Here is a 23,902-nt window from a genome sequence, read left to right on the forward strand (position 1 = left end):
TATACAGTTGTGGCCGTATTGTCTTGAATTTGTTTGTGTGGTTAAAGTACTGCTAGCTATATCCCTGCTAACGCAATCAGCGATTCCAAGCAACAAGTTTTTCATTGGCCTTTTCTTTGTTAATCCAAGTCTGGTGGTAGATGCTAAATCATCATCATCATCATCATCATCATCATCATCATCATCATCATCATCAATCAACCATTGACTATGGACTAGTTTAGATATGGAAATTTGTAGACGTCGGTGGCAAGCACTTTAAGCAGCTCTCATTCTGCCAATACATCTATTAACAAGGCTCAGAGTGGAAATTACTAAACAATTGTACGGCAGAAATAATTGTTACACTCATTGCTGAATTCAGCGGCATAGTTGATGAATCTGACCTCGTGGCTTGAGTGTATTAACCATGTTGGTTTTAGATTTCAGCTGTTTATTGGAAAGAGATAAAGACCCCCACCAGCCTGTGCCTGTCACTTTTGCGTACTTGCGTGTATTCAATCGTAGAGAATGAATGTGTGGATAGACAATACCAATGCTGGTTTGACTTTAAAACATACGTAGGTTTATTGTCTGTCAGTCTGTAGAAACCAACAAAAACAACCACAACAAAGTAAGCAGGCAAGGCCTGCCAAAGTGACCCAGTGCTGTCACATCCTGACTGTGCAGTCACCGTATCCGACCAATCAGTGTGCGCGCATGGACAGGACATGAAGGTTTAAACCCTGTTTAGATTCATACACAAACTTTTTATGATTAATCAAGTGCAGATTCTAGAGGCAGTAACAAATTAGGCAGTCCTGAGATCAGTTTGTGGTGCTGTCCCGTAGACTAGCCCTTCCAAAGCTTCTAAAGCAGAAACAAATGTTCTGGTAGATGCAGTGCACCACCCTAAAATAGTCATCTTCGTTTAACGGATGCTGATTCTTCTACTATCAGCATCTTTTTATGACTACTGTGACAATCTTCCTTTTCACAACCTCTGCCTACGGCCTTCCAGCTACAATATCCGCTTTTCAACCACAGTAATCCATTTGCTTTCAGCCAGTTAAGGTCTTTCAGGTGTTGAGCAGGTGCCAGTGCATTGTAGAATAATCACAATCAGTCCTCTCATACATGACCTTGCCTGACAAGTCAGACTTTTGCTATTTGAAATGGAGCCTAGAAGGCTCATTGCTGTACAAGTTATTCTTTGGCCAACATTTTTGAATATTTATAAATTATGTTTAAACACTGCAGATTATGTTGGCCATTACAGCTTGCACCTGTTAATAAGGTCTCTTGTACACGCCTTACACATAGCTGACTTGCTCTTCGGTTTTCCCAGCTTCGTTTTCAGTCAGTAGTAATGTATCAAGCAAGATAGCCGAGGATTCCATCTGAGAATTGCATAGTCTCAGGGGACTCTGGTACATACCCGGATTAATCCCATTCCTCATCCCATGTTTCATGATTAGTTTAGAATTCTCAGCCATGGAGTTCCTGAATGAGATGCGGCTAGAGCAATTCCGTAGGATTTTCACTGATCGCATTCCACGGAAGTTGCAGGTGATGTATCGTCCAAAGGCATCTCGGAAAGTTTTATTAAAAAGAGTGTAGACCAGTGGGTTGACACCGGAGGAAATGTAACCCACCCAGACAAAAATCTCCATGAGCATCTTAATTACATCGGGGTCGCAGTCATCTGGGTCACACAACACAGAAGCCACATTTGTTAGGAAGAACGGGCACCACATGAATACAAAAAGAAAGAAAACTATACCCAAGACTTTTGAAGCCCTTTGTTCATTGGTGATTGTTTGCATGGATTTTTTCCCCGCGCTGGATAGTCTGCGAATGGGAAATTCGTCGCTGTTGACAGTCATGACCCTGTCTTTCCTCTCCAGCATGGCCATCTTCTCTGGTGAAGATCCTGGAGTCACATCCCTCTGAAATACTGTAGACACTGTAGACCAGTTTAGACGCTGAGGTGGCTTGTTCTTAATAAGATAGGCCTTCTTTCTAAGTAAGTGAATGGTCAGGAAATAAATAACCACCATGATGCCAAATGGGACAAAGAAAGCAGCCATAGATCCGTAGATGATAAAATACTTGAAGTGTTCTGTTCGAACCTCACAGGTCTTGTTTGTAGTGAAGATTGTGTTTGGATCAAGGAGACCTTGGATTGGAATAGGAACAGCAATGCCTGAAAGAAAGTGAAGATCATTTACTGCTTGTATAAACTTGTACGGATTCGTTTTAAGCACTACACTGGATTTGTTTATTTTCTCTGAGAATACTCTCTAGTCCTTTCCTAATTCTTTAGATATACCCTAGACCCTCAAGCCTTCAAATCATCAAATAATGTTATGGATACTTTAAACATGTTTCTATAATGTTTCATAACTTGGCCAAAAAAAATTCCAAAGTTGATAACTATGTACAGTATTGTGCCCCCATGACCCATCACTCATGCCATTTAAGAAGGTGTTTTTTTTCTTTGTCGGTAATGTTTCTGAGAATTTGATTTCCTGTTCCGTCGTACAGCTGCCACAGACTGATTACAAAAGCTTTATCAAGCATGGCCCAAGTAATCTGATCATTTCAGTCTGTAAGCTATTCCGAGCCACAAGAAATTAAAAGTAAGTGTCTTGATCTGTTGAGTAGATAAGCAAGGGGGATAGGTTTTCAGTTGTCCCAGTTCTGGAGAGCACCTCCACAGCTGTGGGATTCAGAGAGGATCAGTGGCTTCATGGCCCTCCTGAGTAGAACGTACTGTTGCCAATACATCTACAGCCTCAGGATTATGGACTATGGACTCCAAGTTTTAAATAAGCTATAGAAACTTGTGTATCAATTATTGAACCTATGCACGTAATACATATTTGGGTCTTCTCTAACAACCCACCCTTTTCTTGACATACAGGTAATGGATACATTGTCCATACAGATGTTTTTTATTGTTGGGTTTACTAATCCAACTACAGATGTTTTTTATTGTTGGGTTTACTAATCCAACAATAAATATTAAAAGAGCAATTTCCACTGGAAAATAGACGCTCTTTAAAGATATACTTCTAAACAAATACATTTGTTTAAAAAAAATATTATTTTTATGATGTAGGAATTCCCATAATACATCTCGAGAAAGGTGATAGTTTGACTATAGTGCGCATAACAAAGTCTTTATATATTCGTTTCTCTTACCCGCTGATACCAGCCACACCACTGCAATCTTGATGAGTGTTTTTGCTCTGGAGTTAAACTGACTGGCCTGGATGGGTTTCTTTATGGCAATGTAGCGATCCAGTGAAATGGCACACAAATGCATGATGGAAGATGTGGAAAACAGCACGTCCAAAAATAACCAGATGGCACACAAGCACTGGGGGAGCGGCCACACCGGTCCTGAAAACGAGAATACATATATTGTCATTCTGAACGAATGGGTTGCCTTTTTATCGCTGAGATTTGTAACTATTGCAGATTAGACTGTTGGTGGTTTGTTTATGGTAAGGATTCAGACAGGTAGTAGTGACTGCAGTTAGGGAAGTGCAGACATACCTTTTACAGTCCTAAAGTGCTTTTTTTGTGTTTACTAAAATATGAAAATCCCGACTAAATTTATTCCGAATTTTTACACCATTGTGTGGTAAAAGTACGTATGATAGGCCAGAAGCGCCTTCTCTCCCATTTCATTTTTCCTGTGGGTCTAAATGGCACTTAATCCTGCACTTAAGTTAAGCTGTCTGCTCCTTTATTGCATGGTATTTCTACATACACCTGGCTTCTCTGCAGTATTTCTTAATTCCATCTACTCCTCAATAAAACGTATTTACGGGCACACATCATTGTGCAATCTGTTTGCTGTTTAGTCTCCTCAGTAGCCCAGTCATATTATTGTAAATAATTCCTGGCTGGCAACCACCTGATGACCCTCTATTCGTTTCCATCAGTGTTCCTGAACTTCACAGCCCTTCCCCATGTAGCCCCCACTACCTTTCTTCATTCTTAATAAAAAAAAAAAAAGTACTTTTAGTAGGATTTTAGACCAAACCGTAATAAATGCACGGTCTGTTTAGGAACTGGCACCTCTAATTTTTGTTTGTCTATGTGCAGACTGCTCTTTTGTATGTTTTTGTTGCTTGGCCCAGTTACTCCTGAGCTAGTTTCATCTTCCACGCTGTGGTGGATGTGTTTTTCTTACGCATTTGGGCTTTGCCTCTGCATTTCATTTTTCTTGCTTTAACATTTTTTCCCCTCTTTTGTTTGTAACCCATTCATTACTGAATGGTTTGTCACCCTGGATTGCTTTTGCCTTTGTTTAACTGAAACCCCCAAAGGGATCAGACCAATGTTTTTTTTATTTTTCTGGAGATCTGTACATTTTGCTAGTAATTTAGCTTGTGCGATTTGCAGTTTGATTTGATAAATTTACTTATTGACATAGGATTCATTTTTAATTTAAGTTTTCTGTAAGTTCCCAAATAAAGAAACTAAAAGTCGTCCCAAGGAGAATTGGCAACTGACAGGTTATCATAAATATTATTATATGAGTGTTTCTCTGTAGACATTCAAGAGGATAACCTTAAATCGAGCTCAGAAAGTAGTAATAAAAGAATCTGTACATTCATTTAGTTTACTTTTTTCTTTTGTGACTGACCGGTTTTCCACATCTAGGGCCGTGAGAATTCTGCTTGATTATATGGGTAAAACCCAGTTATTATATTTGATAAAATTCAAGGAAATAATATTTTTTTGAATAAGAAAATTAAGCATCGGTTTTTTTGTAGCGCATATCGAGTGCCTGGTTATTATGATTGGTGAATCCCTACCACCCAAAAGTCAAGTTAAATCTAGATTCCTAACTGGAGATAATTGTCTGTTAGTTTGGACTATGGATCATTTTACGCCATCCATAGATCTATAATCTTTTGGCGTTCTCAATGTACGCAGCTGAGGTTTCTTCAATAAAACATATATTCTGCAGGGAAGTTTCAGTGAGTTAAAGAGTGTTTCTCACACAAGGAGAGCCACCCACAATTTTTGACCATTGAAGACTAAACCAGAAGTGGTTGTAAAAATAAAGATTCCATGTATCAACCACAAGAAAACACCACCGCTAAACTCTGTGCTTTAGAGGTGCTTGCCTTGTGCGTATCCCGTTTGCCTGAAGGATGAGCGGTGCATTGTGTAGCAACATAATGGCTATTACGGTGGCTAATGCCCAGCCAGTGCTCTCCCACTTTATTATTTTTTAATCAATACAGGGTTAAATTATCTGGATAAATCTAGATCCTGGTTCTTATTACCTTTACATAAATCCACTAGATGTGTCTCCTTTAGTCTTTGTCCTGTGTAATGTACAGATCCCCTTTGCTGTGCGGTAGCCAGAAAGAGTTATATAGCTTTAGCCGTTTCTTCTTGCTATATGTAAACATATGTGCGGTTTGTATATGCTGTGTTATCCTGTTCTTACAGACCTATTCATGCCCACACAGCACATGTAGATTTATGGCTAGATGTTGAAAGCGACTGGATATATACACCAGTAGAGTGCTTCACACTTAGGACATCTTCTGACACTTTATTTCTGTTTAACTCCTTGCATGAGAAGGGCATGGACTTTTATGGAGGAATACACAGTGTATTACTCCATCCTCTGCCCTCAGGGAACTTGCCGGTTATCATAGTCATTTTGTAATGGTAGAGACAAATTTATTAGAAAGTTATTATAGATAGTGAAAAGGTGTTAAACTGTTTCATGTGTACCAATGGAATGATGAAAATATTTTAGTTTTTCATCATTTAACATTATGCGAAGTTTCGGTTTGTACGAAGTGATCGAATCAGTGGTTCGTGCCTGTGCTTTTTAAATTTTTTTATGCCATATTTAGAAATTAAACATTTATATAGTTAGACCTTGGTGTATGTGCGGCTAACTTCCTGCCGCCATGTCGTCAGTGTACGTGTTTAGCAGATATTACCGCTGATCAGTCTGTTTCTAAATGAGAGCAGTATTCATAGAAGTTCATAGAACTTTGGCAGTACCTCTGAGTATGTGAAGAACTGATTTGTAGAGCTGCTATATGCATTAAATGGCTAACAATAGCTATATTTATATATGTGGGCAGCGTGGTAGCAAAAGACAACAAGGTATCTTGATAGATATGGGATCTTAAGCCAAGGCGGCAGGTGATACCACTTAAGTAAAGAAGATTCTATTGGGGTATTTTCTGCCCTGGAAACCTCTTCAGCCCCGAAAGTGTTAAAATCACCAGACCTTGTGTACTTACTGAAGAGGACGGTGAGAAGAGCGATGGGCATCACAAAAATCCCAACCAGCAAATCTGCCACAGCCAGCGACATGAGGAAGTAGTTGGTTGCATTTTGCAGCTTCTTCTCCAGAGAGATGGCCAAAATGACCAAGATATTGCCTCCAATAGTGGGCACAATGACCAAAAGGGTGAGCAGTGCCAGCCAACACTTCTCAGGTGCTACGTCGGTGCCATTAAGGACAATGGCAGGGTTAGAATGGTTTAGTACTGGCATTGCGTGCCAAAGATCAGTGTCGGCGTCAGTACTGGATCCAGCTGCCCACAAATGTACCAAGGCTGATATTAGTGTGTCCCATGTCACTTGGCAAATGGCTGTATCCTAACCATTACAAGGCCAGTCATAAAGCATCGAGATCCATCCCTGCTGATGTTGCCCCAAATCTGTACCATGCTTGAGCAAAGATCGTTTGGGAGGGTGTTAAATTCAGAAGAGGGGATCTTCGCTTCGTGACTTGGTCCGTGTAATTTACCTGTAGTGTCTTGGACCACAGTAGAGATTCTTTATGCTCTCACTATGCTAGTCCTTTCTATTGCCACACAAGGAGAGTTTTTTTTTTGTGTGTGCACGCGCATGTGGGAGGTGATTTCTTAACCCCGTGGCTGCCAGAATATCCTCTGATCTTCCAGAGGTGAAGTAGTCCACTATTCTGCCGAATGCTGCTGTTGAGGAAGAAGAAAATGGCATGCACATCTGTATTTCCAAATAGCCTTTTTTCATTCCAGTGTTCTTTATGTTGGTTTTAATATCATTTAAATGCCATGCTCATCCCTGGTAATGAGGTGGATGAGGGATTTGCTTGACTGGTTCCTGCATCATTTAAGACCATCTGCTTGGCCCCAATGTGCTTGTGTTACTCTGCTTTCTCCCTCCAGGATGGGTAGCCATCAGAGATTATGTGATGGTAACCTAACCCCCTGCATCCAGCCTTTGTAGTGTTAACACTTTGTGCCCAGTGGACATTGAAGTGGAAAAAAAAAACAAAAAACACAAAAAACTTGGGTTCTTGGGTAAAAATTTGACAAGATTACTTTAAAGCATAAACTGCAAATGAAACCTGTTGCTGTGTCCTTAGTAACAACAGTAATAGCTCTTCACAGGATCTTCTAAGTTGGAACTCCAGCCAAAGCTCATCTCAATACATTTTACTCACCAGTCCAAAAGGTGAATCCAGTGGAAATTTAGCAGGTATTGGAATGGAGTCAGTGAGGTTTCTGTCACCATAGCCCATGTTATAGATGCTCTGTATCGTTGCCACTGACAAAATCTTTAATTCAGAGTATAAATGTTCTGTTTTTCTGGTTTTCATTCTTTGGTAAAATGTGGCAGGGAAAGTCGTGCCGCAGCGGTCTTCCTCTTAAATACATGCTCTGTGTTCCGATCCCACTAACTCTGTGTGCGCTGTCAGCCCTGCGCTCCGAGTCCTGTCTCCTTGAGAGAATCTAGCGGAGTTGTAGATTTGGAGGTCAGCCAGAAGCCAGACTTCACTCTTTTTCTTTCCCTTCTCATTCATGCCCCTCCCACCCATCCAGCTGTACTCTAGGGGGCTTCTCTGCCAGCTGCTGACAGCTCAGACCCCCTACTATCAGCTTCCACAGAAGAATCAGGGAAACTGAGCTCACTGTTTCAGCAGGATCGTGCGGCATCCATCCAGTTTGTTTAACAAATCCCAGTCCTGAATTATTTTTTAATTAAGATTTGGTTATTTGTACAAGTTAGCAGTGGTTAGCCCACTCTTTAGTGCCTTACAGAGAAACTAGTACCATGTGGCCCCACAGTAAGTGTGCGTGTATGTAAAATATTAGCATGTGTGCGTATATATATATATATATATATATATATATATATATATATATATATATATATATATATATATATATATATATATATATATATTCACACACACAAAATAGAGTATTGGCTGTCTTTTTCTCTGTATGTGGCATAGAGAAAATGCACACATATATATATATATATATATATATATATATATATATATATATATATATATATATATATATATATATACATACATACATTATGTATGTGTGTGTGTGTCTGTGGCATTAAATGTGCTATTATGGTGACATTGTATAATTGTGTATTATGGTGACATTGTTAAAGAGGCCGTCCCACTGACATCAGAATGGGAGCATGTGAATTTCCCCTTTTGCTCTTGAGATTGACTCACTTTAGACCCTATGAACCTGCTTGTATCTGAGCAAGTCTGGAGTATTTCACATGCAGATATTGTATACACAGGACAGGCAGTGCTTATACCTTTCAACTCAAAACACGCTTTCCTCCCTCTACAACAGTACAGACACTTCCCATACATTAACCCCTTGCTGACCTCCCTAATCCCCTTCAGAATGCCAAATATTTCTCATAATTCTTCTGGGACATTTTCCCATTATGTTGAATCCGAAATCCCCAAATTAACTTTGCCGATAGTGAATGGGATATATAATGCTGCGTGCTTTTCGTGTGAAATACGAAGAAACCGTTTCCACATTGGCCGATAATACAGTGGGAAGCCATACCCTAAAGCACATCGTCTACAAGTGTTATGGAAAGTAATATTATGAGACTGAGACATTGGTCTTCACCCTGTTAGTGAGTAAGCAAAGACCAAAAGGCCTTGTCCAACATCAGTGCCTGACCTCACAAATGCTCTGTTGGATGAATGGACAAAAATTCCCGCAGAAATGCTCCAAAATCTTGTGGAAAGCCTTCCCAGAAGAGTGGAAGCTGTTATAGCTGCAAAGAAGGGCCAACTACATATCAATGTCTATGAATTTGGAATGCAATGTCATAAAAGTCCCTGTGGGTATAATGGTCAGATGTCCCAATACTTTTGTCCAAATAGTGTACAAACGCATACATAAACACACACGCTGACATCTTGTCCTCAAAATGCTAGTTGCCCTGCGCTTGATACATGTGATTATTGGTATTGTTATTCAATAAATAGCTGTGTTGGTAAATATTTTATTGTAGATATATACAACGAATGCGACACAAGTGTCAGGTAGTAATGAAGCTAATATATTCTTGTCGGTTGACGCTAATATGTTGTTTTCTCATAATCACAATTTTAACATAAATTCACATGATACTGATAAACAGTCTATACTATCACTAATTTTTGAGAACTTGACTATTGCACTTTATTTTGTGATTGTCATCCATATATGTTATTTGTGCGGCGAAAAGGCCGCTTCCCCTTTAGTATTCATGCTGGTCAGGGCTGGCCCAAGACATAATGCCGCCTGGGGCGAAGTTTAAAATGCCGCCCCCCCTGCCGACGCCAAGGGGGGGGGGGGCGGCATTTTAAACTTTGCCAACGCCATTATCTACCCTATCCTCCCCCCTTTGTTCTTACCTTTACTTTAAATAGTCCTGCGGCGAGTCTCCCTGCTCTGCCACGGAGCCGGCTTATAATGCTGAGCGCCGGAAATTGACGTTGCTTCCGGCGCTCAGCATTACAAGCCGGCACCGAGACCGAACTAGAGGGCTCGCAGAGGAGAGAGAGGGGCGCCGAGTGGGTAAGTGAAAAACACTCGGCGTCCTTCTCTCTCCTCTGCTTTAAAAAAAACAAAAAACGCTTGGGGAGGCAAAGTGCGGCCTCCTCAAAAGTGCCGTCTGGGGCAATTGCCCCACTCGGCTCCATTGTAGGGCCGGCCCTGATGCAGGTCAAGACATGAACTTTAGCTGTTCTAGTGCGCCCCCCCGTCATGTAACTCCGCACTTTAACGTCCCTTTGATGTCTGATCTGTATTCTCAATATACTCACCTTTTTTCTCTCCTACATCTAAATTTGTTTGTGTTCCTTTCTCCTGCTTAGCAGGCTTCTTCTCTAGTGAATTTTTTAAGCAGTGCTAAAAAGCTATTGTGTGGTTTTAAATTTATTATTGTGACAGTCGCTGTGCCTGAGAGGTCATGCTGTATCTGCTATTGTGAGACAAATTATGCAGGACACAATACAGCATGCAAAGTAGCTGTCTGCTTCATCCCGGGGATATAAATTTGTACCACGTCTTATTTTGAACCTCTTGTCTTACCCTGGTCGCCATTAAAACCACTCGTGCCGTACTTTCTTATTACTTGTGCTGTAAACCGAGAATACTTTCTTCTGTTCTATTTAACCTGCACTATATACCAGCGTAATGCCAGGTAAATCAGCCCAGAGTTACGTAACATTCCGAGTTAATTATCCTAAATGATTCTATGTTATTCTAGGTCAATGAAATGCAATCCATCCATTTTAAAGTAGGGCATTTCTCTTCATACCTTCATAAACACATTTTATTGATTCATTCCTGTTTTTTATTGAAGACCTATCCAGTCTTAAACCAACTTGGACATTTTCCTTTTCTTTACACTGGGAACGAGTGGAGAGAGTCGTGCCAGAACTGCTCTCAAGCTATATCTAAAGGATTAGACAAGTCATATGTTCTCTTCTTTGGGTTTTTGTTTCATCTCCTTCTAGATTAAATGATTTGCTGGTAACGGTACTACTTTATAGTATTTCTACATTTCTAGTTGACTTCCCCTGCCAAAAAGCCACATAAACCAATATTCTTTGGCTCTGTAACGTTCCTTTTCCCTTCAGTACTGTTCTAAAGCCATGGCGTGGAACTCTAGATGCCTTATACACAGCGTTCCATGTCCTGAAACTGTATATTTATGTTGTAGAGTTCTGAACACAAACACAATCAGTGCCTTTAATAATGTGGGACATTGTAGCACCAGACCTCTGGTCTTAATGAGTGGGGTGTAACCTACAAAGAATCCGAGTGACTTAATGAAAGGTAGTAAGTACTGTGAGTAAAATGCAAAGCAGACTTTAATACAATACCCCTGTGCTATGGGTTACTGTACATCTGTTTTGATCTGTATGACTGGTAAAAAGTTTGGTGCTTCTGTTGGCCTTTTCCGGATATATGTGGTTAGTTCCTGTTCTTAAAAAAAAAAAAAAAAAAAAAAAAAAGTGATGGGAATTGTAGGACTAACCATGTCAAACTTGAGGGAAAAAAAAGTGATTTCAGCCAATCCACCAATGGCTGCAACCATCATAAAAGGTTTCTTTATATCACATTTATTATTTATGTATGTTTTTTGAGGCGGTTATATACATTTATATTCACAGATTCAATATACTTATAGTTGGCTAAATGTGGCCCCCACTGTATAATATATATATATATATATATATATATATATATATATATATATATATATATATAAACTAGAGGGGCCTGTTTGTCTACAACTAATGACGTTTTGTTAACTATACTTGCATTTCTTTTGGACAAAGCAGTAGCGAGCATTGTCCATTTCTACAGGAAAACATCCTTCCTGGGAAATTATTATTACATCTTATTGACCTTCTTCTCCTATGCTTTTTCAGTGAGCATGATGAGTTTTCAACTGCCATTCCTATAATTTTCTTTTATTAAGGCAAAAAGCAGTCTTTTGATTAAGCACAGCTGTGGGAAACGCGTCAAGCGTGAAGCCTGGTCCTGCTGACTGAGGTTGTGGGCAGGACAGGAATAAAGTTTCTTTAGGTTTTACTTTCTTTACTGTATTGATTTCCCCTTCCTCTGGACGTGCACACGTCCGTTTAGGATTATGGCTGGACCTGGGGTGAGTCCGAAGGTGGTGTAGCACCGGGAGGATCACCATACGTTACAGCGTTACCAAGGCTGATGTAAATGAGTAGGCCTATCGCTTGCTATCCTTTTGTTAAATGTCTGTACATTCTGCTTGAGGTGGGGGAAATGTAGGTTTAATATATATATATATATATATATATATATATATATATATATATATATATATATATATATATAAATTAGTGTGTATATGTATAGTAACAATGGTGTTTACTTACCTAATACTGTGCAGAGTGTTTCTGAATACTTTATATAGATCTCTCTTCAAACCAAGGGAGCTATATGTATACATGGACATTTATGTCTACCAGGATTAATTTCCATCCCTGGTTGAACCATTAGTTAAACTTATGTTTTTGTTAGGAGCAGCCATGAACTTTGTTATGCTGCAGTGATCCTCACAGTACATTGAGGTGTTATTAATGTGGAATAAATTAATCTTCAAATTTCCACTGTGTTCCTTGTCCATAGTGTTGGAAGCTGGCAGTACTCTTTCCTTATTTAATCTTGATGGCCACGTTGTGGGTGATGTGTGTCAAAAGCTTCAGAGGACGTGAACAAGTTTTCACTATCTTTACTATAGCATAGCCAAAATGCGTTATACAAGTTAGCATTTATTTCAGTCCTATCCTACGGTATATATTTTTTAAATTGGAAATGTGGTCATGCTATTATGGTCATAATTTCTTCAGTCATTCTGCTAACACTGAGCAAGGTTAGGATTGGCATTCTGTTTTGTGTGAGTTGGACTAGGCACCTTTTATTGTGCTTTAGTTTCAAATTGATATTAAGAAAAATCAATTGGCACCATGTGACCAAAAAAAAGCCTCCCATTTTCCAGGCACTGATATTGGGTGAGAATGCATGACTTTCCATTGATGTTCCAGTCCACCACAAAGGTGTCAGTGAGCTCAAGTTCAGGCCTCTGTGTGGGCCGCTCAGGTTCCTCCACACCAAACTCTTCCAACCATGTGTTTATGGACCTTACTTTGTGCACAGCCCCAGACCATTATCCCTCCTCCATCAAACTTTACATTAGGAACTGTGCTTTCCGGAAGGTAGCGTTCTGCTGGTGTCCGCCAAACCCACATTCCTCCATCAGACTTGTAGACCAGATAGTGAAGTGTGATTCATCACTCAAGAGAACACATTTCAACTGCTCCAGAGCCCAGTGGAAGTGATCTTCGGCTTGCAGTAGCTCGGCCACGGGAAAACCCATTTCATAAAGCTCCCATTAAAGTTCTTGAGCTGATGCTTCCAGAGGCAGTTTAGAACAGTCAATTTGTACGCACTCTATGTGCTTTGGTTTTATATACCTGTTAGCAGTGTGTGTGGGGGTGCTGAAACATCTAAACACCAATAACTAGGAGGGGTGTCCCAATACTTTTGGTCATGTAATACTGCTGTATTAGCCCAAGAGAAAATTGACTCTTTAGTTTAAGTTGATACCTTTTTATTGGACCGGCATGGTTAAGTTACATACACTTTCAAGACTTCAGAAGGGTCTGAGATGCAACTGCATGTCCTGTTTAATGCTGAATTTGTTCTGGCCTGAAAAGGATGAAGTTTAATGTCATTACCTGTGCCCACTTAGACTCTTTATTTAAAGGGCCCCTAGCTAGAATCTCGTCCTGTTTACCCATAGTATGAAGTGAGCAGGTTTGTATTTGGTATCATTGTGTTCCCGTTTGTCCTAGTCTGTACTGAACATGTCCAAGGCAGGATGCAATAGTGACATCCACATCTTGTAGTTTGAGTCTGGCCAGGCAGAGGGTGACAGGTAGCATGTTTACATTAGAACTGCACTGCTTGTCTGGTGCCTTCCGCCATTGCCTGCTCTGTTTACATTCTTGCACAACTTTTGCTGTGTGCAACCAGCTGGATGTTTTTTTATTTTTTAACAATAAATCTTTCTTGACTACATTCCTGTACTTACTGAAGGACCCAGTGTCCAATCTTCCCAGTTGCCCATGCATCTCAATGTTCTTTCCATGAACCCCACCACAGCATTCCCCTTGTTTGCTTCCCCTCATTCCAAGTTCTCATTTCATTCCTCCCGCCTCACACAAAATTCAGTTGGATCATTTTCTCTTGTAGGGAAATGTTTTGTTGTCCAAGCAGATTAATTTCAGGTGCAGGATTCTGGGAAGTTTACCTCTGGTCATGTTTTACATTCTGTTTGTGGTTTTGAATACAGTGCCTTGATTTTTTTTCTGTTCAGAGCATATGAGGATTCCTACTCTGTCTGCACGAACCATGAAGGCTTATTTGTTATGAGAGGCTTTCGTGGTTCTGGAAGTGTTAAGAACTAGGAGTATGAATACCAGGAGTATGAATTGTCAGAGTACAAAACTAATTATTGGCATGTGCTATATAAAACCTTGTGTCATTTTATAAGCATCTGTGATAATTTGTGTCATTTACAGACAGGATTTTACCTAAGGCAGGTCTATTCTCATGTTCTATAATGAGCCTTCCTTAACAGAGTTTCTCACTTCTTTACAGAACTCCAGAGCAATGCCCGAGCGTTGTGTCGCTGCTTTCTGAGAGCTACAACCCTCATGTCCGATACGGAGCTGCAATGGCCCTAGGAATCTGCTGCGCTGGTACTGGAAACAAGGTGAGAAGCAAATGCTGTTGTATACACTTGTGTAGTGATTTGTATCCTAAATGATGTTGAGTCTTTGCAGTGTTTTCTAAACTGTTCTTTATGCTGCAGGAAGCCATTAATCTTCTGGAACCCATGACCAATGACCCTGTGAATTATGTGCGTCAAGGGGCATTAATTTCATCAGCGCTGATTATGATCCAGCAGACTGAAATCACCTGTCCAAAGGTGAGCAAACGTCTACTGAAATTCTGTATGTTTCTTGTTGTTCCTCTTATGTTGAAAAGTGGCCTTGAGGTTGGACTTTCTTCAGTTACCACATTGGCAGGTGACTCTTCATCTCTCCAACTGGAGGTCCACAAGTCCATTTGGAATACCACAAATAAACAGTAACTGGTCTTTATGGGTTGTTTTGGGGATATTGTCCTGCTTCAGATTGTATTATACATATTTGTAACATAAACGCAGAGTAGAGCGCTTCCACCCTCCCATATCTACCCCTGGAGATGCCACAGAAGAATTAGACTTGTTCTGCATGTAGTCCCCAGTAGTTCTTGATCATGGTATTGGTAAATTCAAATATTGTCAACTCATGTTTGAAAAATCTAAGTATGATGCTTTGTCCCTCCAACATCCGGCATTATGAGTGCATCTCCCTGAACAGCAGGCGCCAGAAAAATATTAGGTCTGCTATGTATCTGCCTCACTGCAGCTCTGCTTCCTGCAGATATGATTATGGCAAGACTGAACATTCTGCTTCTGGCTGTCCCCAGGGCCCTCCAACCTGTTACTGTCCCCAAGTATCAACCATGCCACAACCTGGGCGTATACGACCACATGGTCGGAGGCAATGCTTTTTATACTCAACTTTCATTGATGTGCTCACATGTATAGTGTGTTTTACAACCTTATTAAGTGTGGACTTGGCACCAGTAGACAGATGACAACAAGTCACAACTAGCAGACAATTGATTCTTCCAAACAATCTATTTTGTCAGAAATGGTCATAAATATAATTTTTTTTTTTTGTGTTGGAGTGTCCCACACCTTTCTTGTATATAGGCTGACAAACCTATTAATAAAGCTATCCTGTGTGCCATGTGCTTGATGAGTTGTCACCCCTCCCACATCCATGCTCCTCCCGAGACAACACTGCGTTGTCTTAGGTCTGATTTTGCTTTTTGACCCTCTTGCGTAAGGAGTTCTACTGTTTTTTTATCCATACCTGTTTTTTTTGTCATAGGTCAGCCAGTTTCGGCAGCTTTACTCCAAAGTGATTAATGACAAACATGATGATGTGATGGCAAAGTTTGGTGCCATCCTGGCCCAAGGAATCCTTGATGCAGGTAAGGTACACTTAAGTAAAAAAAAATAGTCTTGGTTTACTGTTAATCTGTATTGATTGCCTTTTCATACTTTAATTCATTGTCTTTTAATACCAATTTCTTAGTTTGAGACCCTGTTGTGCTTGTGTATAGTTGGAGGCTGTCCAGTACCCAAGGGGTTACCCTTACTGGAGGGATGACACTATATATTGGTTTACACAGGGAGTCAGCGGCTAATGACTCTGTAATGTTATTAGCCGACAGCACCTGGCCCCTTAGCGGTAATGACCCTGCCTGCTGCCCTCTTCACCCTATTCTGCCAGAGGATGTTCTGGCTGTGGCTACTTTTATTTTAACCCCTTCACTGACACAAACACATTGTGTGTGCATATATCCTTTTTGATGGGTATAATAAATAGTGCACAGATGTAATTTCTTTGAAAGATTTGCTTTTTCGCTCATGAAACTCCTAAAATGTAATGCTTATATTTTCAATGCAGGGGGTCACAACGTGACCATTTCGTTGCAGTCACGGACAGGTCACACTCACATGCCTTCTGTGGTTGGTGTTCTGGTCTTCACGCAGTTCTGGTTCTGGTTTCCCCTCTCACACTTCCTGTCTCTTGCTTTTACGCCGACCTGCGTAATTGGGCTTAACAAGGACCTTAAGGTGAGCGTGATGAGCTGTGCAGACCCGTGTACCGTGTGAACCCGATGTGTGTTTATTGCCCGTTGTTTGTGTCTGGTTTGGGAGATGTGCATTTTCCCAGCACACAGCTGGTTACAGTAACTGCAGCATCACAAGTCCCTGAAAGTTAAAAGGAAAATGTGTAATCCTCTTACAGACCTTATGATGCTGAATATTTCATCACTAATTAGCAGTGCAGAGTAATGACAGACATACCATTTAATAAGTTATCCAATAACTCGCTCTCTTCCACAACATTTGTTCTGTGTTAGACATTCCTCTAGCACGCCACAATGCTATTATGTCTTTGGGAAGCCATTATTACACACAGTGTTCGTGTATAGATATAGATAGATTTTATATATATATATATATAATATATAATAAAATCTATCTACCACACATACAATTGATCTGGCTTTTTAAAAAAACTTCTAAAAATCACGGAGAGACCGTGGTAGCTTTTTTTTTTTTTTTTTTTGGTAATCATTCAGACCTACCTATGCGTGCTAACTCCTGCCAATGTTTCAGATGCCAAAAGTTCAGTATCGCTCCAACTGTAAGCCTTCAACATTTGCTTATCCTGCTCCCCTGGAGGTGCCCAAGGAAAAAGAAAAAGAAAAGGTGAGAACGGAGGGACAGAACACATGTATTGTGGTTGTCCACCATATCCTGTTGCATAGAACATAATATGACAGTTTTGTATGAAAATATTTTGCTCTTTGACCCTAATTAATATTTCCACAAAAGATCGTACGTCAAATGTAGAAACCTAGAATTGAACAGCATATAACAACCATTCGGCCCATCTTTTCTGCTGGTTTTTCCAGTTGTGTGACCTAAACCTTAATCAGTCCTTATATTCGACATAGTCATTTGCCTGTCCCTTGTATGTTTAAATTCCCTTACTGTAATAACTTCTGCCACTGCTGATGGGAAGCCGTGCTACCCTTTCAGAAAATTAAAACTTCCTTACATTGCCTACATTTTACAAACCCTGAACCCCAAATAATCGACTAATATGAACGTTCAAACCTCAGGTGTCCACTGCTGTCCTGTCGATAACAGCCAAGGCCAAGAAGAAGGAGAAAGAGAAGGAGAAGAAAGAAGAGGAAAAGATGGAAGTGGTGAGTGTCTACACCGACGGATTGTTATTAGTTATCGTTTCACATATCACATTGGAGATAGTTGTAGATAGGCAGGAGTGGAGAAAATATATATTTGGATTTTTTTTTTTACCTATTTGTTTTGTTATCTATTTTTTCTCTCTATAATGTAAGTCCTGTCATGTCCTGATGATGGCTTATTTAGTGCTGTTGCAAAGGACGTATTAAGTCTGACACAGTAGTATAATCGCCTGACCGGAGCCAGAACCATTGACATATTAGCACCTTATCACTTTAAGGCCAAGGGAAGCAACCGTGAATTTCTTGATTTCTTAGATTTCGATTTCCGGTCATAATGAGACTGAAAGTTTAGAGGCCTTGTATGCAGCATTTGAGTTGTTTAGTATCTTTATTGTCCTTAATGGTCGAAATTAAACGGTCTTGGCACTTTAACGGGACAGGTTACTGCCGTCCTCCTGGCAAACCTCATGCTCTGTTGATTCCTTGAGGGGTAGGGGATAAAGGGGCAAAGGCATATTGGGTATTCTGCAGAATCCCCCCAAGGTTTTTGCGAGGGTGAAACCACAAAAATGGAAAGGAACCATACAGCTATCAAATGCGTTAAAGTGCATATGATAGAATCCCATTAAGATTTAATAATTTTAACATGCATATAGACAATACCATTAGTATGTTCACAGCTTGAGGGAATCTGTTTATTACTAGAAATAAGTGTAAATACAGTGCTATCTATAACTAATGTAAGTGTGTACCAACCCATTTGTTCATTTGCAGGATGAAACCGAGAAGAAGGAGGAGAAAAAGAAAGAGCCTGAGCCCAATTTCCAGCTTCTTGAGAACCCAGCTCGTGTAATGCCAGCTCAGCTTAAAATCCTGACCATGCCAGAGGGCTTGAGATACCAGCCCTTCAAACCTGTAAGTCTGCGAATGCACAGTGTATGTCAGAGATGGGATCCAACACTATAACATGCAGATTATGTATGTTGTGGAAGACCATTAGCCTGGTCGTACTGGAGATGTTTATTTCTCTGCTTGCTCTGAGGGGTGATCACATACAATTTTCCCTTCTACTTGTGACAGCTATCTATAGGTGGTATCATAATCCTAAGAGACACCAGTGAGGAAGAGGAACAACTCGTGGAACCTGTTGCAGCTCACGGGCCAAAGATTGAAGAGGAAGAGCAAGAACCAGAGCCCCCTGAGCCTTTTGAGTATATCGATGACTAGAAATGTAGGTATTTCGAAGCGACTTTACAAAGACATTAGTGGGTGTCCTGTATAATGGGGAGGTGGGAGTGCACTTAGGACCTACTTACATAGGGAATCTTAAAATACAGTGATGTAGCATATATGATACAAGAAAGCTATAAATAAATATATAATGCGTGGGGTATCCTAATTTGTTAACTTGACCACACAGAGGTCAGTAGATTTGGGGAACGTGGGGACTTTATGCATAAATAGACATTTGCCAGAATGCTTTATCACAGGCTGCATCATTAGATGGGGTTGTATGTGTTTTGTTTTTCTTTGCTGTAATTGAGCTATTTGTTTCTGTTTCTTCTCCTTTAGATCGCCTGTGTTTCTGTGTCTGATGTCTTTATCTGTGCTGGCCCCAGACACACACCTTTTAGAGCTGCATGTTAAACGTGTGCCACAGCTGTACTGCCCCATCCCATGTGTGCAGGGCCAAGGATTTAATGTTACCGATCCACACAATCCGTTTTCAAATAAAAAAAAATCTGGAAAAACAAAATGCCTTTACCCTCACTGCTAAATGTCGTTCTACTACTGTCTCTGGTGTCTCCATGCTTTCAACACATCAAAGCCGAAGGGGTTTTATCCCTTGTAAAAGAGTATACTATAAATGTGTTAATTTTAGAAGCAACTGCTGGTTTTATCCTTTATATGCACAAAACTGTAGAAAAAAACCCCACACAAAAACAAAGGTTGACTCTTACTGTTACTGGCTTTTGTCACTGTCATTCTTGATAAGCATTGTTTATGGGCAGCCTGGTGGTGAAGTCACCCGGACTTTGTGGATAGTAGGCTTGCAGAAGGATTGAGTGTTCTTTATCCAAACTATTTCAACCAGTCTCTCCCTTACCGTCACATTTTAATTAGTTTTGCCCTTCTCTCTGGGTTTGTTGAACTTACTATCTCAGGCGTTTCCTGCACATTAACATTTTCTCTGGTGTCCCTTTTTTAGCAGATTCATACTTGTTTAGTACATGAATCCTATGAAATCATGGTTTGGGCTTTAAAGTAAGAAAATGATACATTTTAATCAAACATATAGATAAAATGCTACATTTGTAAACCTTTGAGCCCCCCATATAGAGTAATACAACACGCGTCATCTACAGTTTTACTTGTGATCACAGAATGCTGTATACACATTTGCTACCAAAAATTTGGGAAATTTGGTCATTTACCTGTAGCAAACCAATTTGTAGATGAGGCAATGTGCTTGTGTGTAAATGTGATTATATAAAATGTTTGTAATTATGTTGCAATGAGCTCTGTTAAACTGTCTGGTTTACATCCAGAATGAGGCAATCAGAATTTTGGGACTGGAAGGAAGGACTGAGAATTAAGGTTGAAATAAATTGGCAGCTGCTTAAAGATAGTCTTGTAAGCCAAGAAAACTAATAAGATCAAATAGAAATATGTATAAAGGGTGACTGCAGGACACAGCTGTGATATGTGTAATATGTTCTTGCACTCAAGTTTGTAGTGTGCAGCCTGCTGGCCTCAGGATGTTACACACACACACACACACACACACACAGCATACTATCGTTCACTAGTTGTTTGGTCTTTGAGAATCATAGCACATTTGTTGCCTAATCCATCTTTCACCAGCAGCATCTAATAATCCTAAAAGGGATATATCAATCCACATAGATGTCTGGAAGCAATGCGGTACCCAGGATCACTGCACGTGCTACTGAAGCAGATGTGCAGCGCATTTCATTAATAAGGGATTTCACTTTGGCAAATTAAAAGAAAGCCATAGCCTGACTGCTACATTGTACTTGGAGCAAGCGGTCTGTTTTCTTTTCCCTATACAGTTACATTTCTCTGCTGCTAAGGAACAAAAGAAAACCATAAGGTGAATCAGACACTACTCACACTAATGCAATGCTGTATATGGTATACAACCCTTGCAAACCTTCGTAGAGATGTAATTGCAATCTACATGCACCGTGGAAGACTTGTATCTTATTTTTTTATTATTGTTATTATTACATGCAGCTGATAATCTTGAGGACTGTAGTTGTATCTTCTATAGGTGGTGGGATAGAAGTCATTTTCCCAGTGATTTCTTCAGCTGTGGTGACCCAGTAGTCTCACCATCCTGTTTTATGGGGCAGCTGGGAGGGGGCTACATTATACCACCAAAAGCATGTGGATACCACCATCACACCTTTGAGCTTGTTGGGCATCCCATTCCAAAGCCACGCATTATGTAGTTGCCTCTCCCCCTTCCTTTGCAGCTAAAAGAGCCCCCACTCACCTGGGAAGGCTTTTTCACAAAGTTTGGAGTGGGGTTTCTGTGACAGTTGTCCTCATCCAGCCAAAAGTGCACTGATATCAGATGAGAAGACCTGGATCACAATCTGCATTCCTCCCAATTCTGGGAATAGGGGGTCAAGGCTCGGTGCGGACCACTGAGTTCCTCTACACCTAACATATACTTGTATGCTGTAGCATTAACATTACCCTTGGCTGGAATGAAATGGGCTATCCCAAAGCCTGAAAAGCTCCAGACCATTATCCCTCTTTTACAGTCGGAGCTATGCCTTCCGCTCGGTGGCATTCTGGTAATTAAAATGTATCCATCAGACTTCCAGATAGTGAAGCGTGATTCATCCATCCAGAGAACATGTTTCTGCTGCTCCAGAGTCCAGTGGCGGTGTGCTTTACATCACTTTAGGCATTGTGCATAGTGATCTTGGGCTTGTGTGGCTGTTTGGCTATGGAAACCAATTTCATGAAGCTCCCAACATGCGGGGCTTGCACTGATGTTGCGTCCGGGAAAGTTTGGATCTCTGTAGTGAGCGATGCTACAGCGGACAGGCAATTTTGATGTGCTCCATAACTCTGCACTCAGCAGCCCTGCTCTTTGAATGTGCGTGGCCTACTGCTTCATGGCGGAGCTGCTATTACTCCTAGATGCTTCCACTTCATAATGTAACTGCTAACAGTGGATCAAGGCAGATCTAGCAGGCAGGAATTTCAAAACTGACTTCCAGCAAAGGATGGCTTCTAAGTCACTGGGCTCTTCAGTAGGACCCATTTTATTGCCAATCTTTGGAGATGACATCCCTTATGTGATGTATTTTCTACAGCTGTTAGCAAAGGATGTTGCTGAAACACGTAAACTCAATAATTAGGAGGGGTGTCCGCATGCCTTTGGTCATGTAGTGTAGCTATGACTGGGGCTATATTCAAGCAGTGAGGGCATTTCCATATATAAATGAACGAGGCTTCCGAACACAGAATAATCGCAAATCGTCCTGCCTTCTCTAGCAGGTATAGACGCACGGGCCAGCTGCAAACCTTAGAATTATGGCACTGATCATATCACTTCGAGTGGCCTTCCTGCGGATGTCTGGGGAAGACAGATGTTGGGACCTCCGTCCTTATAAACACTTGCAGGGTAAATGATCTCCGCTGAGCAGTGTAAAAGGAAACTATTGTGGCATGTTTTTATATTTATACATACCTTTTAAAGTAGCCTTATATGGCGGTGTGTATTTTAGATTTTATATTGCTGCCAATTTGCATACAAATCCTATGTTTGACTGCTAGGACCTTGGAATCATTTTTTCTTTGTTATGGCATTTGTTATTTTTATGCTTCTTTCTTAATGAATACATTTCAATGTGGTTATGCTTTGGAAAGAATTAAGATGTCTGCTAAGATCAAGATTTGTGGACAGGTGCCAAAGAATGTTTGAATATGGGGATCCCTATGTCAACTTACACATTAAAGTCATTTTTGAAGTGCAAAAAAAGCATTTTTAAACCTGTGTTTTAAACACTGGAGACCTATGCTGGATGATCCAAAACATAACGTTATCCATCTGAACACCATTTAGTAAATATCACTTGGGTGCCCCTGAGGTTTTATATCCAAGAAGCAAGCATTAAGCATTAAGCTAATATTGGTAAAAATTAGGGATAATTAGGGATTATCTGTAGGGATAATTACATGCTTTCCCTTCAAATTGACTATAACCCAATTAATTTGACAGTCTTGTGAGGAAACGGGTTTGCTTCTCTGTGTGTTGCTAGCTTAGTGTTAAACAAGTTCTTCTCCATATTACAGAGTTGGATGTTTATTTACTGGACAGAAACAGACCACCAACTGAAATAAGTATCACCGTTTCACTATAAGTGGCCAAAGCATGTTGCGTGTTCTAAGGCATGTTCGCTCCATAGGCTTGGCCAAAAATGAAAATATTTTTCAGTGAATTAGGGATTTTCTTTGATTTCAGATCTCAGAAGAAGCTGCATTTTTTTAAAACTACTAAGGCAGACTAAAATAGCTTTTATTAGCCAAACGCTGGGCAGTTTTTTTTTTCCAAGCGCTCTGCAAGAAGCCAAGCGAGAACCTTTATAAAATAAACAAGTTATCTGTTAATTCTGCTTTACTGAGATCATCCAGCTGAAGTGGAAAACCTATTGCCAGTTCATCCTTCAAAATTGCAGAGATGGGCCTTGGAGAGGTCTGGCCTTCTAAAATATCAGGACAAAAGCAGTGGGAGGCAAGTTTGCATGGAGGTTCTGATTATGTGAGAACCGGAGACTCTTGATCCCCCAGCAGAGCATTATCCAGTGAACTTGACACGTTTGATGAATGGAACTGTGAGACTGAACACTACAGATGACAGGAAATGGTAGACCCACAGAGGCTGAAATAAAATAGTAAGAAATTAACATTTTTGTTCACGTCACCCATAAAAATAGTAGTTTGCATATATATTTTGATAACCCAAAGACACAAGCCGTTCCATGGTGAGAGGATTTGCATGCTATTGGCTTATTGTACTGAGAGATAATGTGGAGGCTAGAGTGGCAGATTCATATGAAGTTAGATATTCCCATTTTACCTGCCTTTACAATGTTATTCCAATGGACACTTATAGTACC

General features: G+C 40.3%; 2 protein-coding genes across 2 annotated transcripts in view; one reads left to right on the forward strand and one right to left on the reverse strand.

Annotated features, from left to right (window-relative positions):
• The window catches only part of PSMD1 (proteasome 26S subunit, non-ATPase 1), a 33,944-nt gene extending 14,447 nt beyond the window's left edge, over positions 1-19,497 (forward strand). The window contains exons 17-25 of the mRNA XM_053460775.1: positions 14,499-14,613; positions 14,713-14,829; positions 15,845-15,947; positions 16,427-16,596; positions 17,146-17,238; positions 17,655-17,741; positions 18,516-18,656; positions 18,822-18,972; positions 19,314-19,497. Of these exons, the coding sequence (XP_053316750.1) occupies positions 14,499-14,613; positions 14,713-14,829; positions 15,845-15,947; positions 16,427-16,596; positions 17,146-17,238; positions 17,655-17,741; positions 18,516-18,656; positions 18,822-18,968 (973 nt within the window). The 3' untranslated portion in view covers positions 18,969-18,972; positions 19,314-19,497. The remainder of the gene's footprint in view (positions 1-14,498; positions 14,614-14,712; positions 14,830-15,844; positions 15,948-16,426; positions 16,597-17,145; positions 17,239-17,654; positions 17,742-18,515; positions 18,657-18,821; positions 18,973-19,313) is intronic.
• On the reverse strand, positions 540-6,780 carry HTR2B (5-hydroxytryptamine receptor 2B). The gene is made up of 3 exons (XM_053460778.1): positions 6,276-6,780; positions 3,187-3,387; positions 540-2,185 (listed from the first exon to the last, which is right to left on the reverse strand). Exons 1-3 carry the CDS (start codon positions 6,529-6,531, stop codon positions 1,293-1,295), a joined length of 1,350 nt encoding a protein of 449 aa, XP_053316753.1. The 5' UTR covers positions 6,532-6,780; the 3' UTR covers positions 540-1,292.
• Positions 19,498-23,902: the final 4,405 nt, after the last annotated feature.

The sequence above is a fragment of the Spea bombifrons genome, chromosome 3, assembly GCF_027358695.1.
Source record: "Spea bombifrons isolate aSpeBom1 chromosome 3, aSpeBom1.2.pri, whole genome shotgun sequence".
Lineage (NCBI taxonomy): Eukaryota > Metazoa > Chordata > Amphibia > Anura > Pelobatidae > Spea > Spea bombifrons.

Bases quoted from the DNA above. Each gene is read 5' to 3' on its own strand.
- HTR2B (XM_053460778.1), bottom strand. From the start codon at position 6,531: ATGCCAGTACTAAACCATTCTAACCCTGCCATTGTCCTTAATGGCACC. The intron at 3,388-6,275 runs GTAAGTACACAA...TCTCGTTTTCAG, and splicing joins TCTTCTCACCGTCCTCTTCA to GACCGGTGTGGCCGCTCCCC. The intron at 2,186-3,186 runs GTAAGAGAAACG...ACTTTCTTTCAG, and splicing joins GGTGTGGCTGGTATCAGCGG to GCATTGCTGTTCCTATTCCA.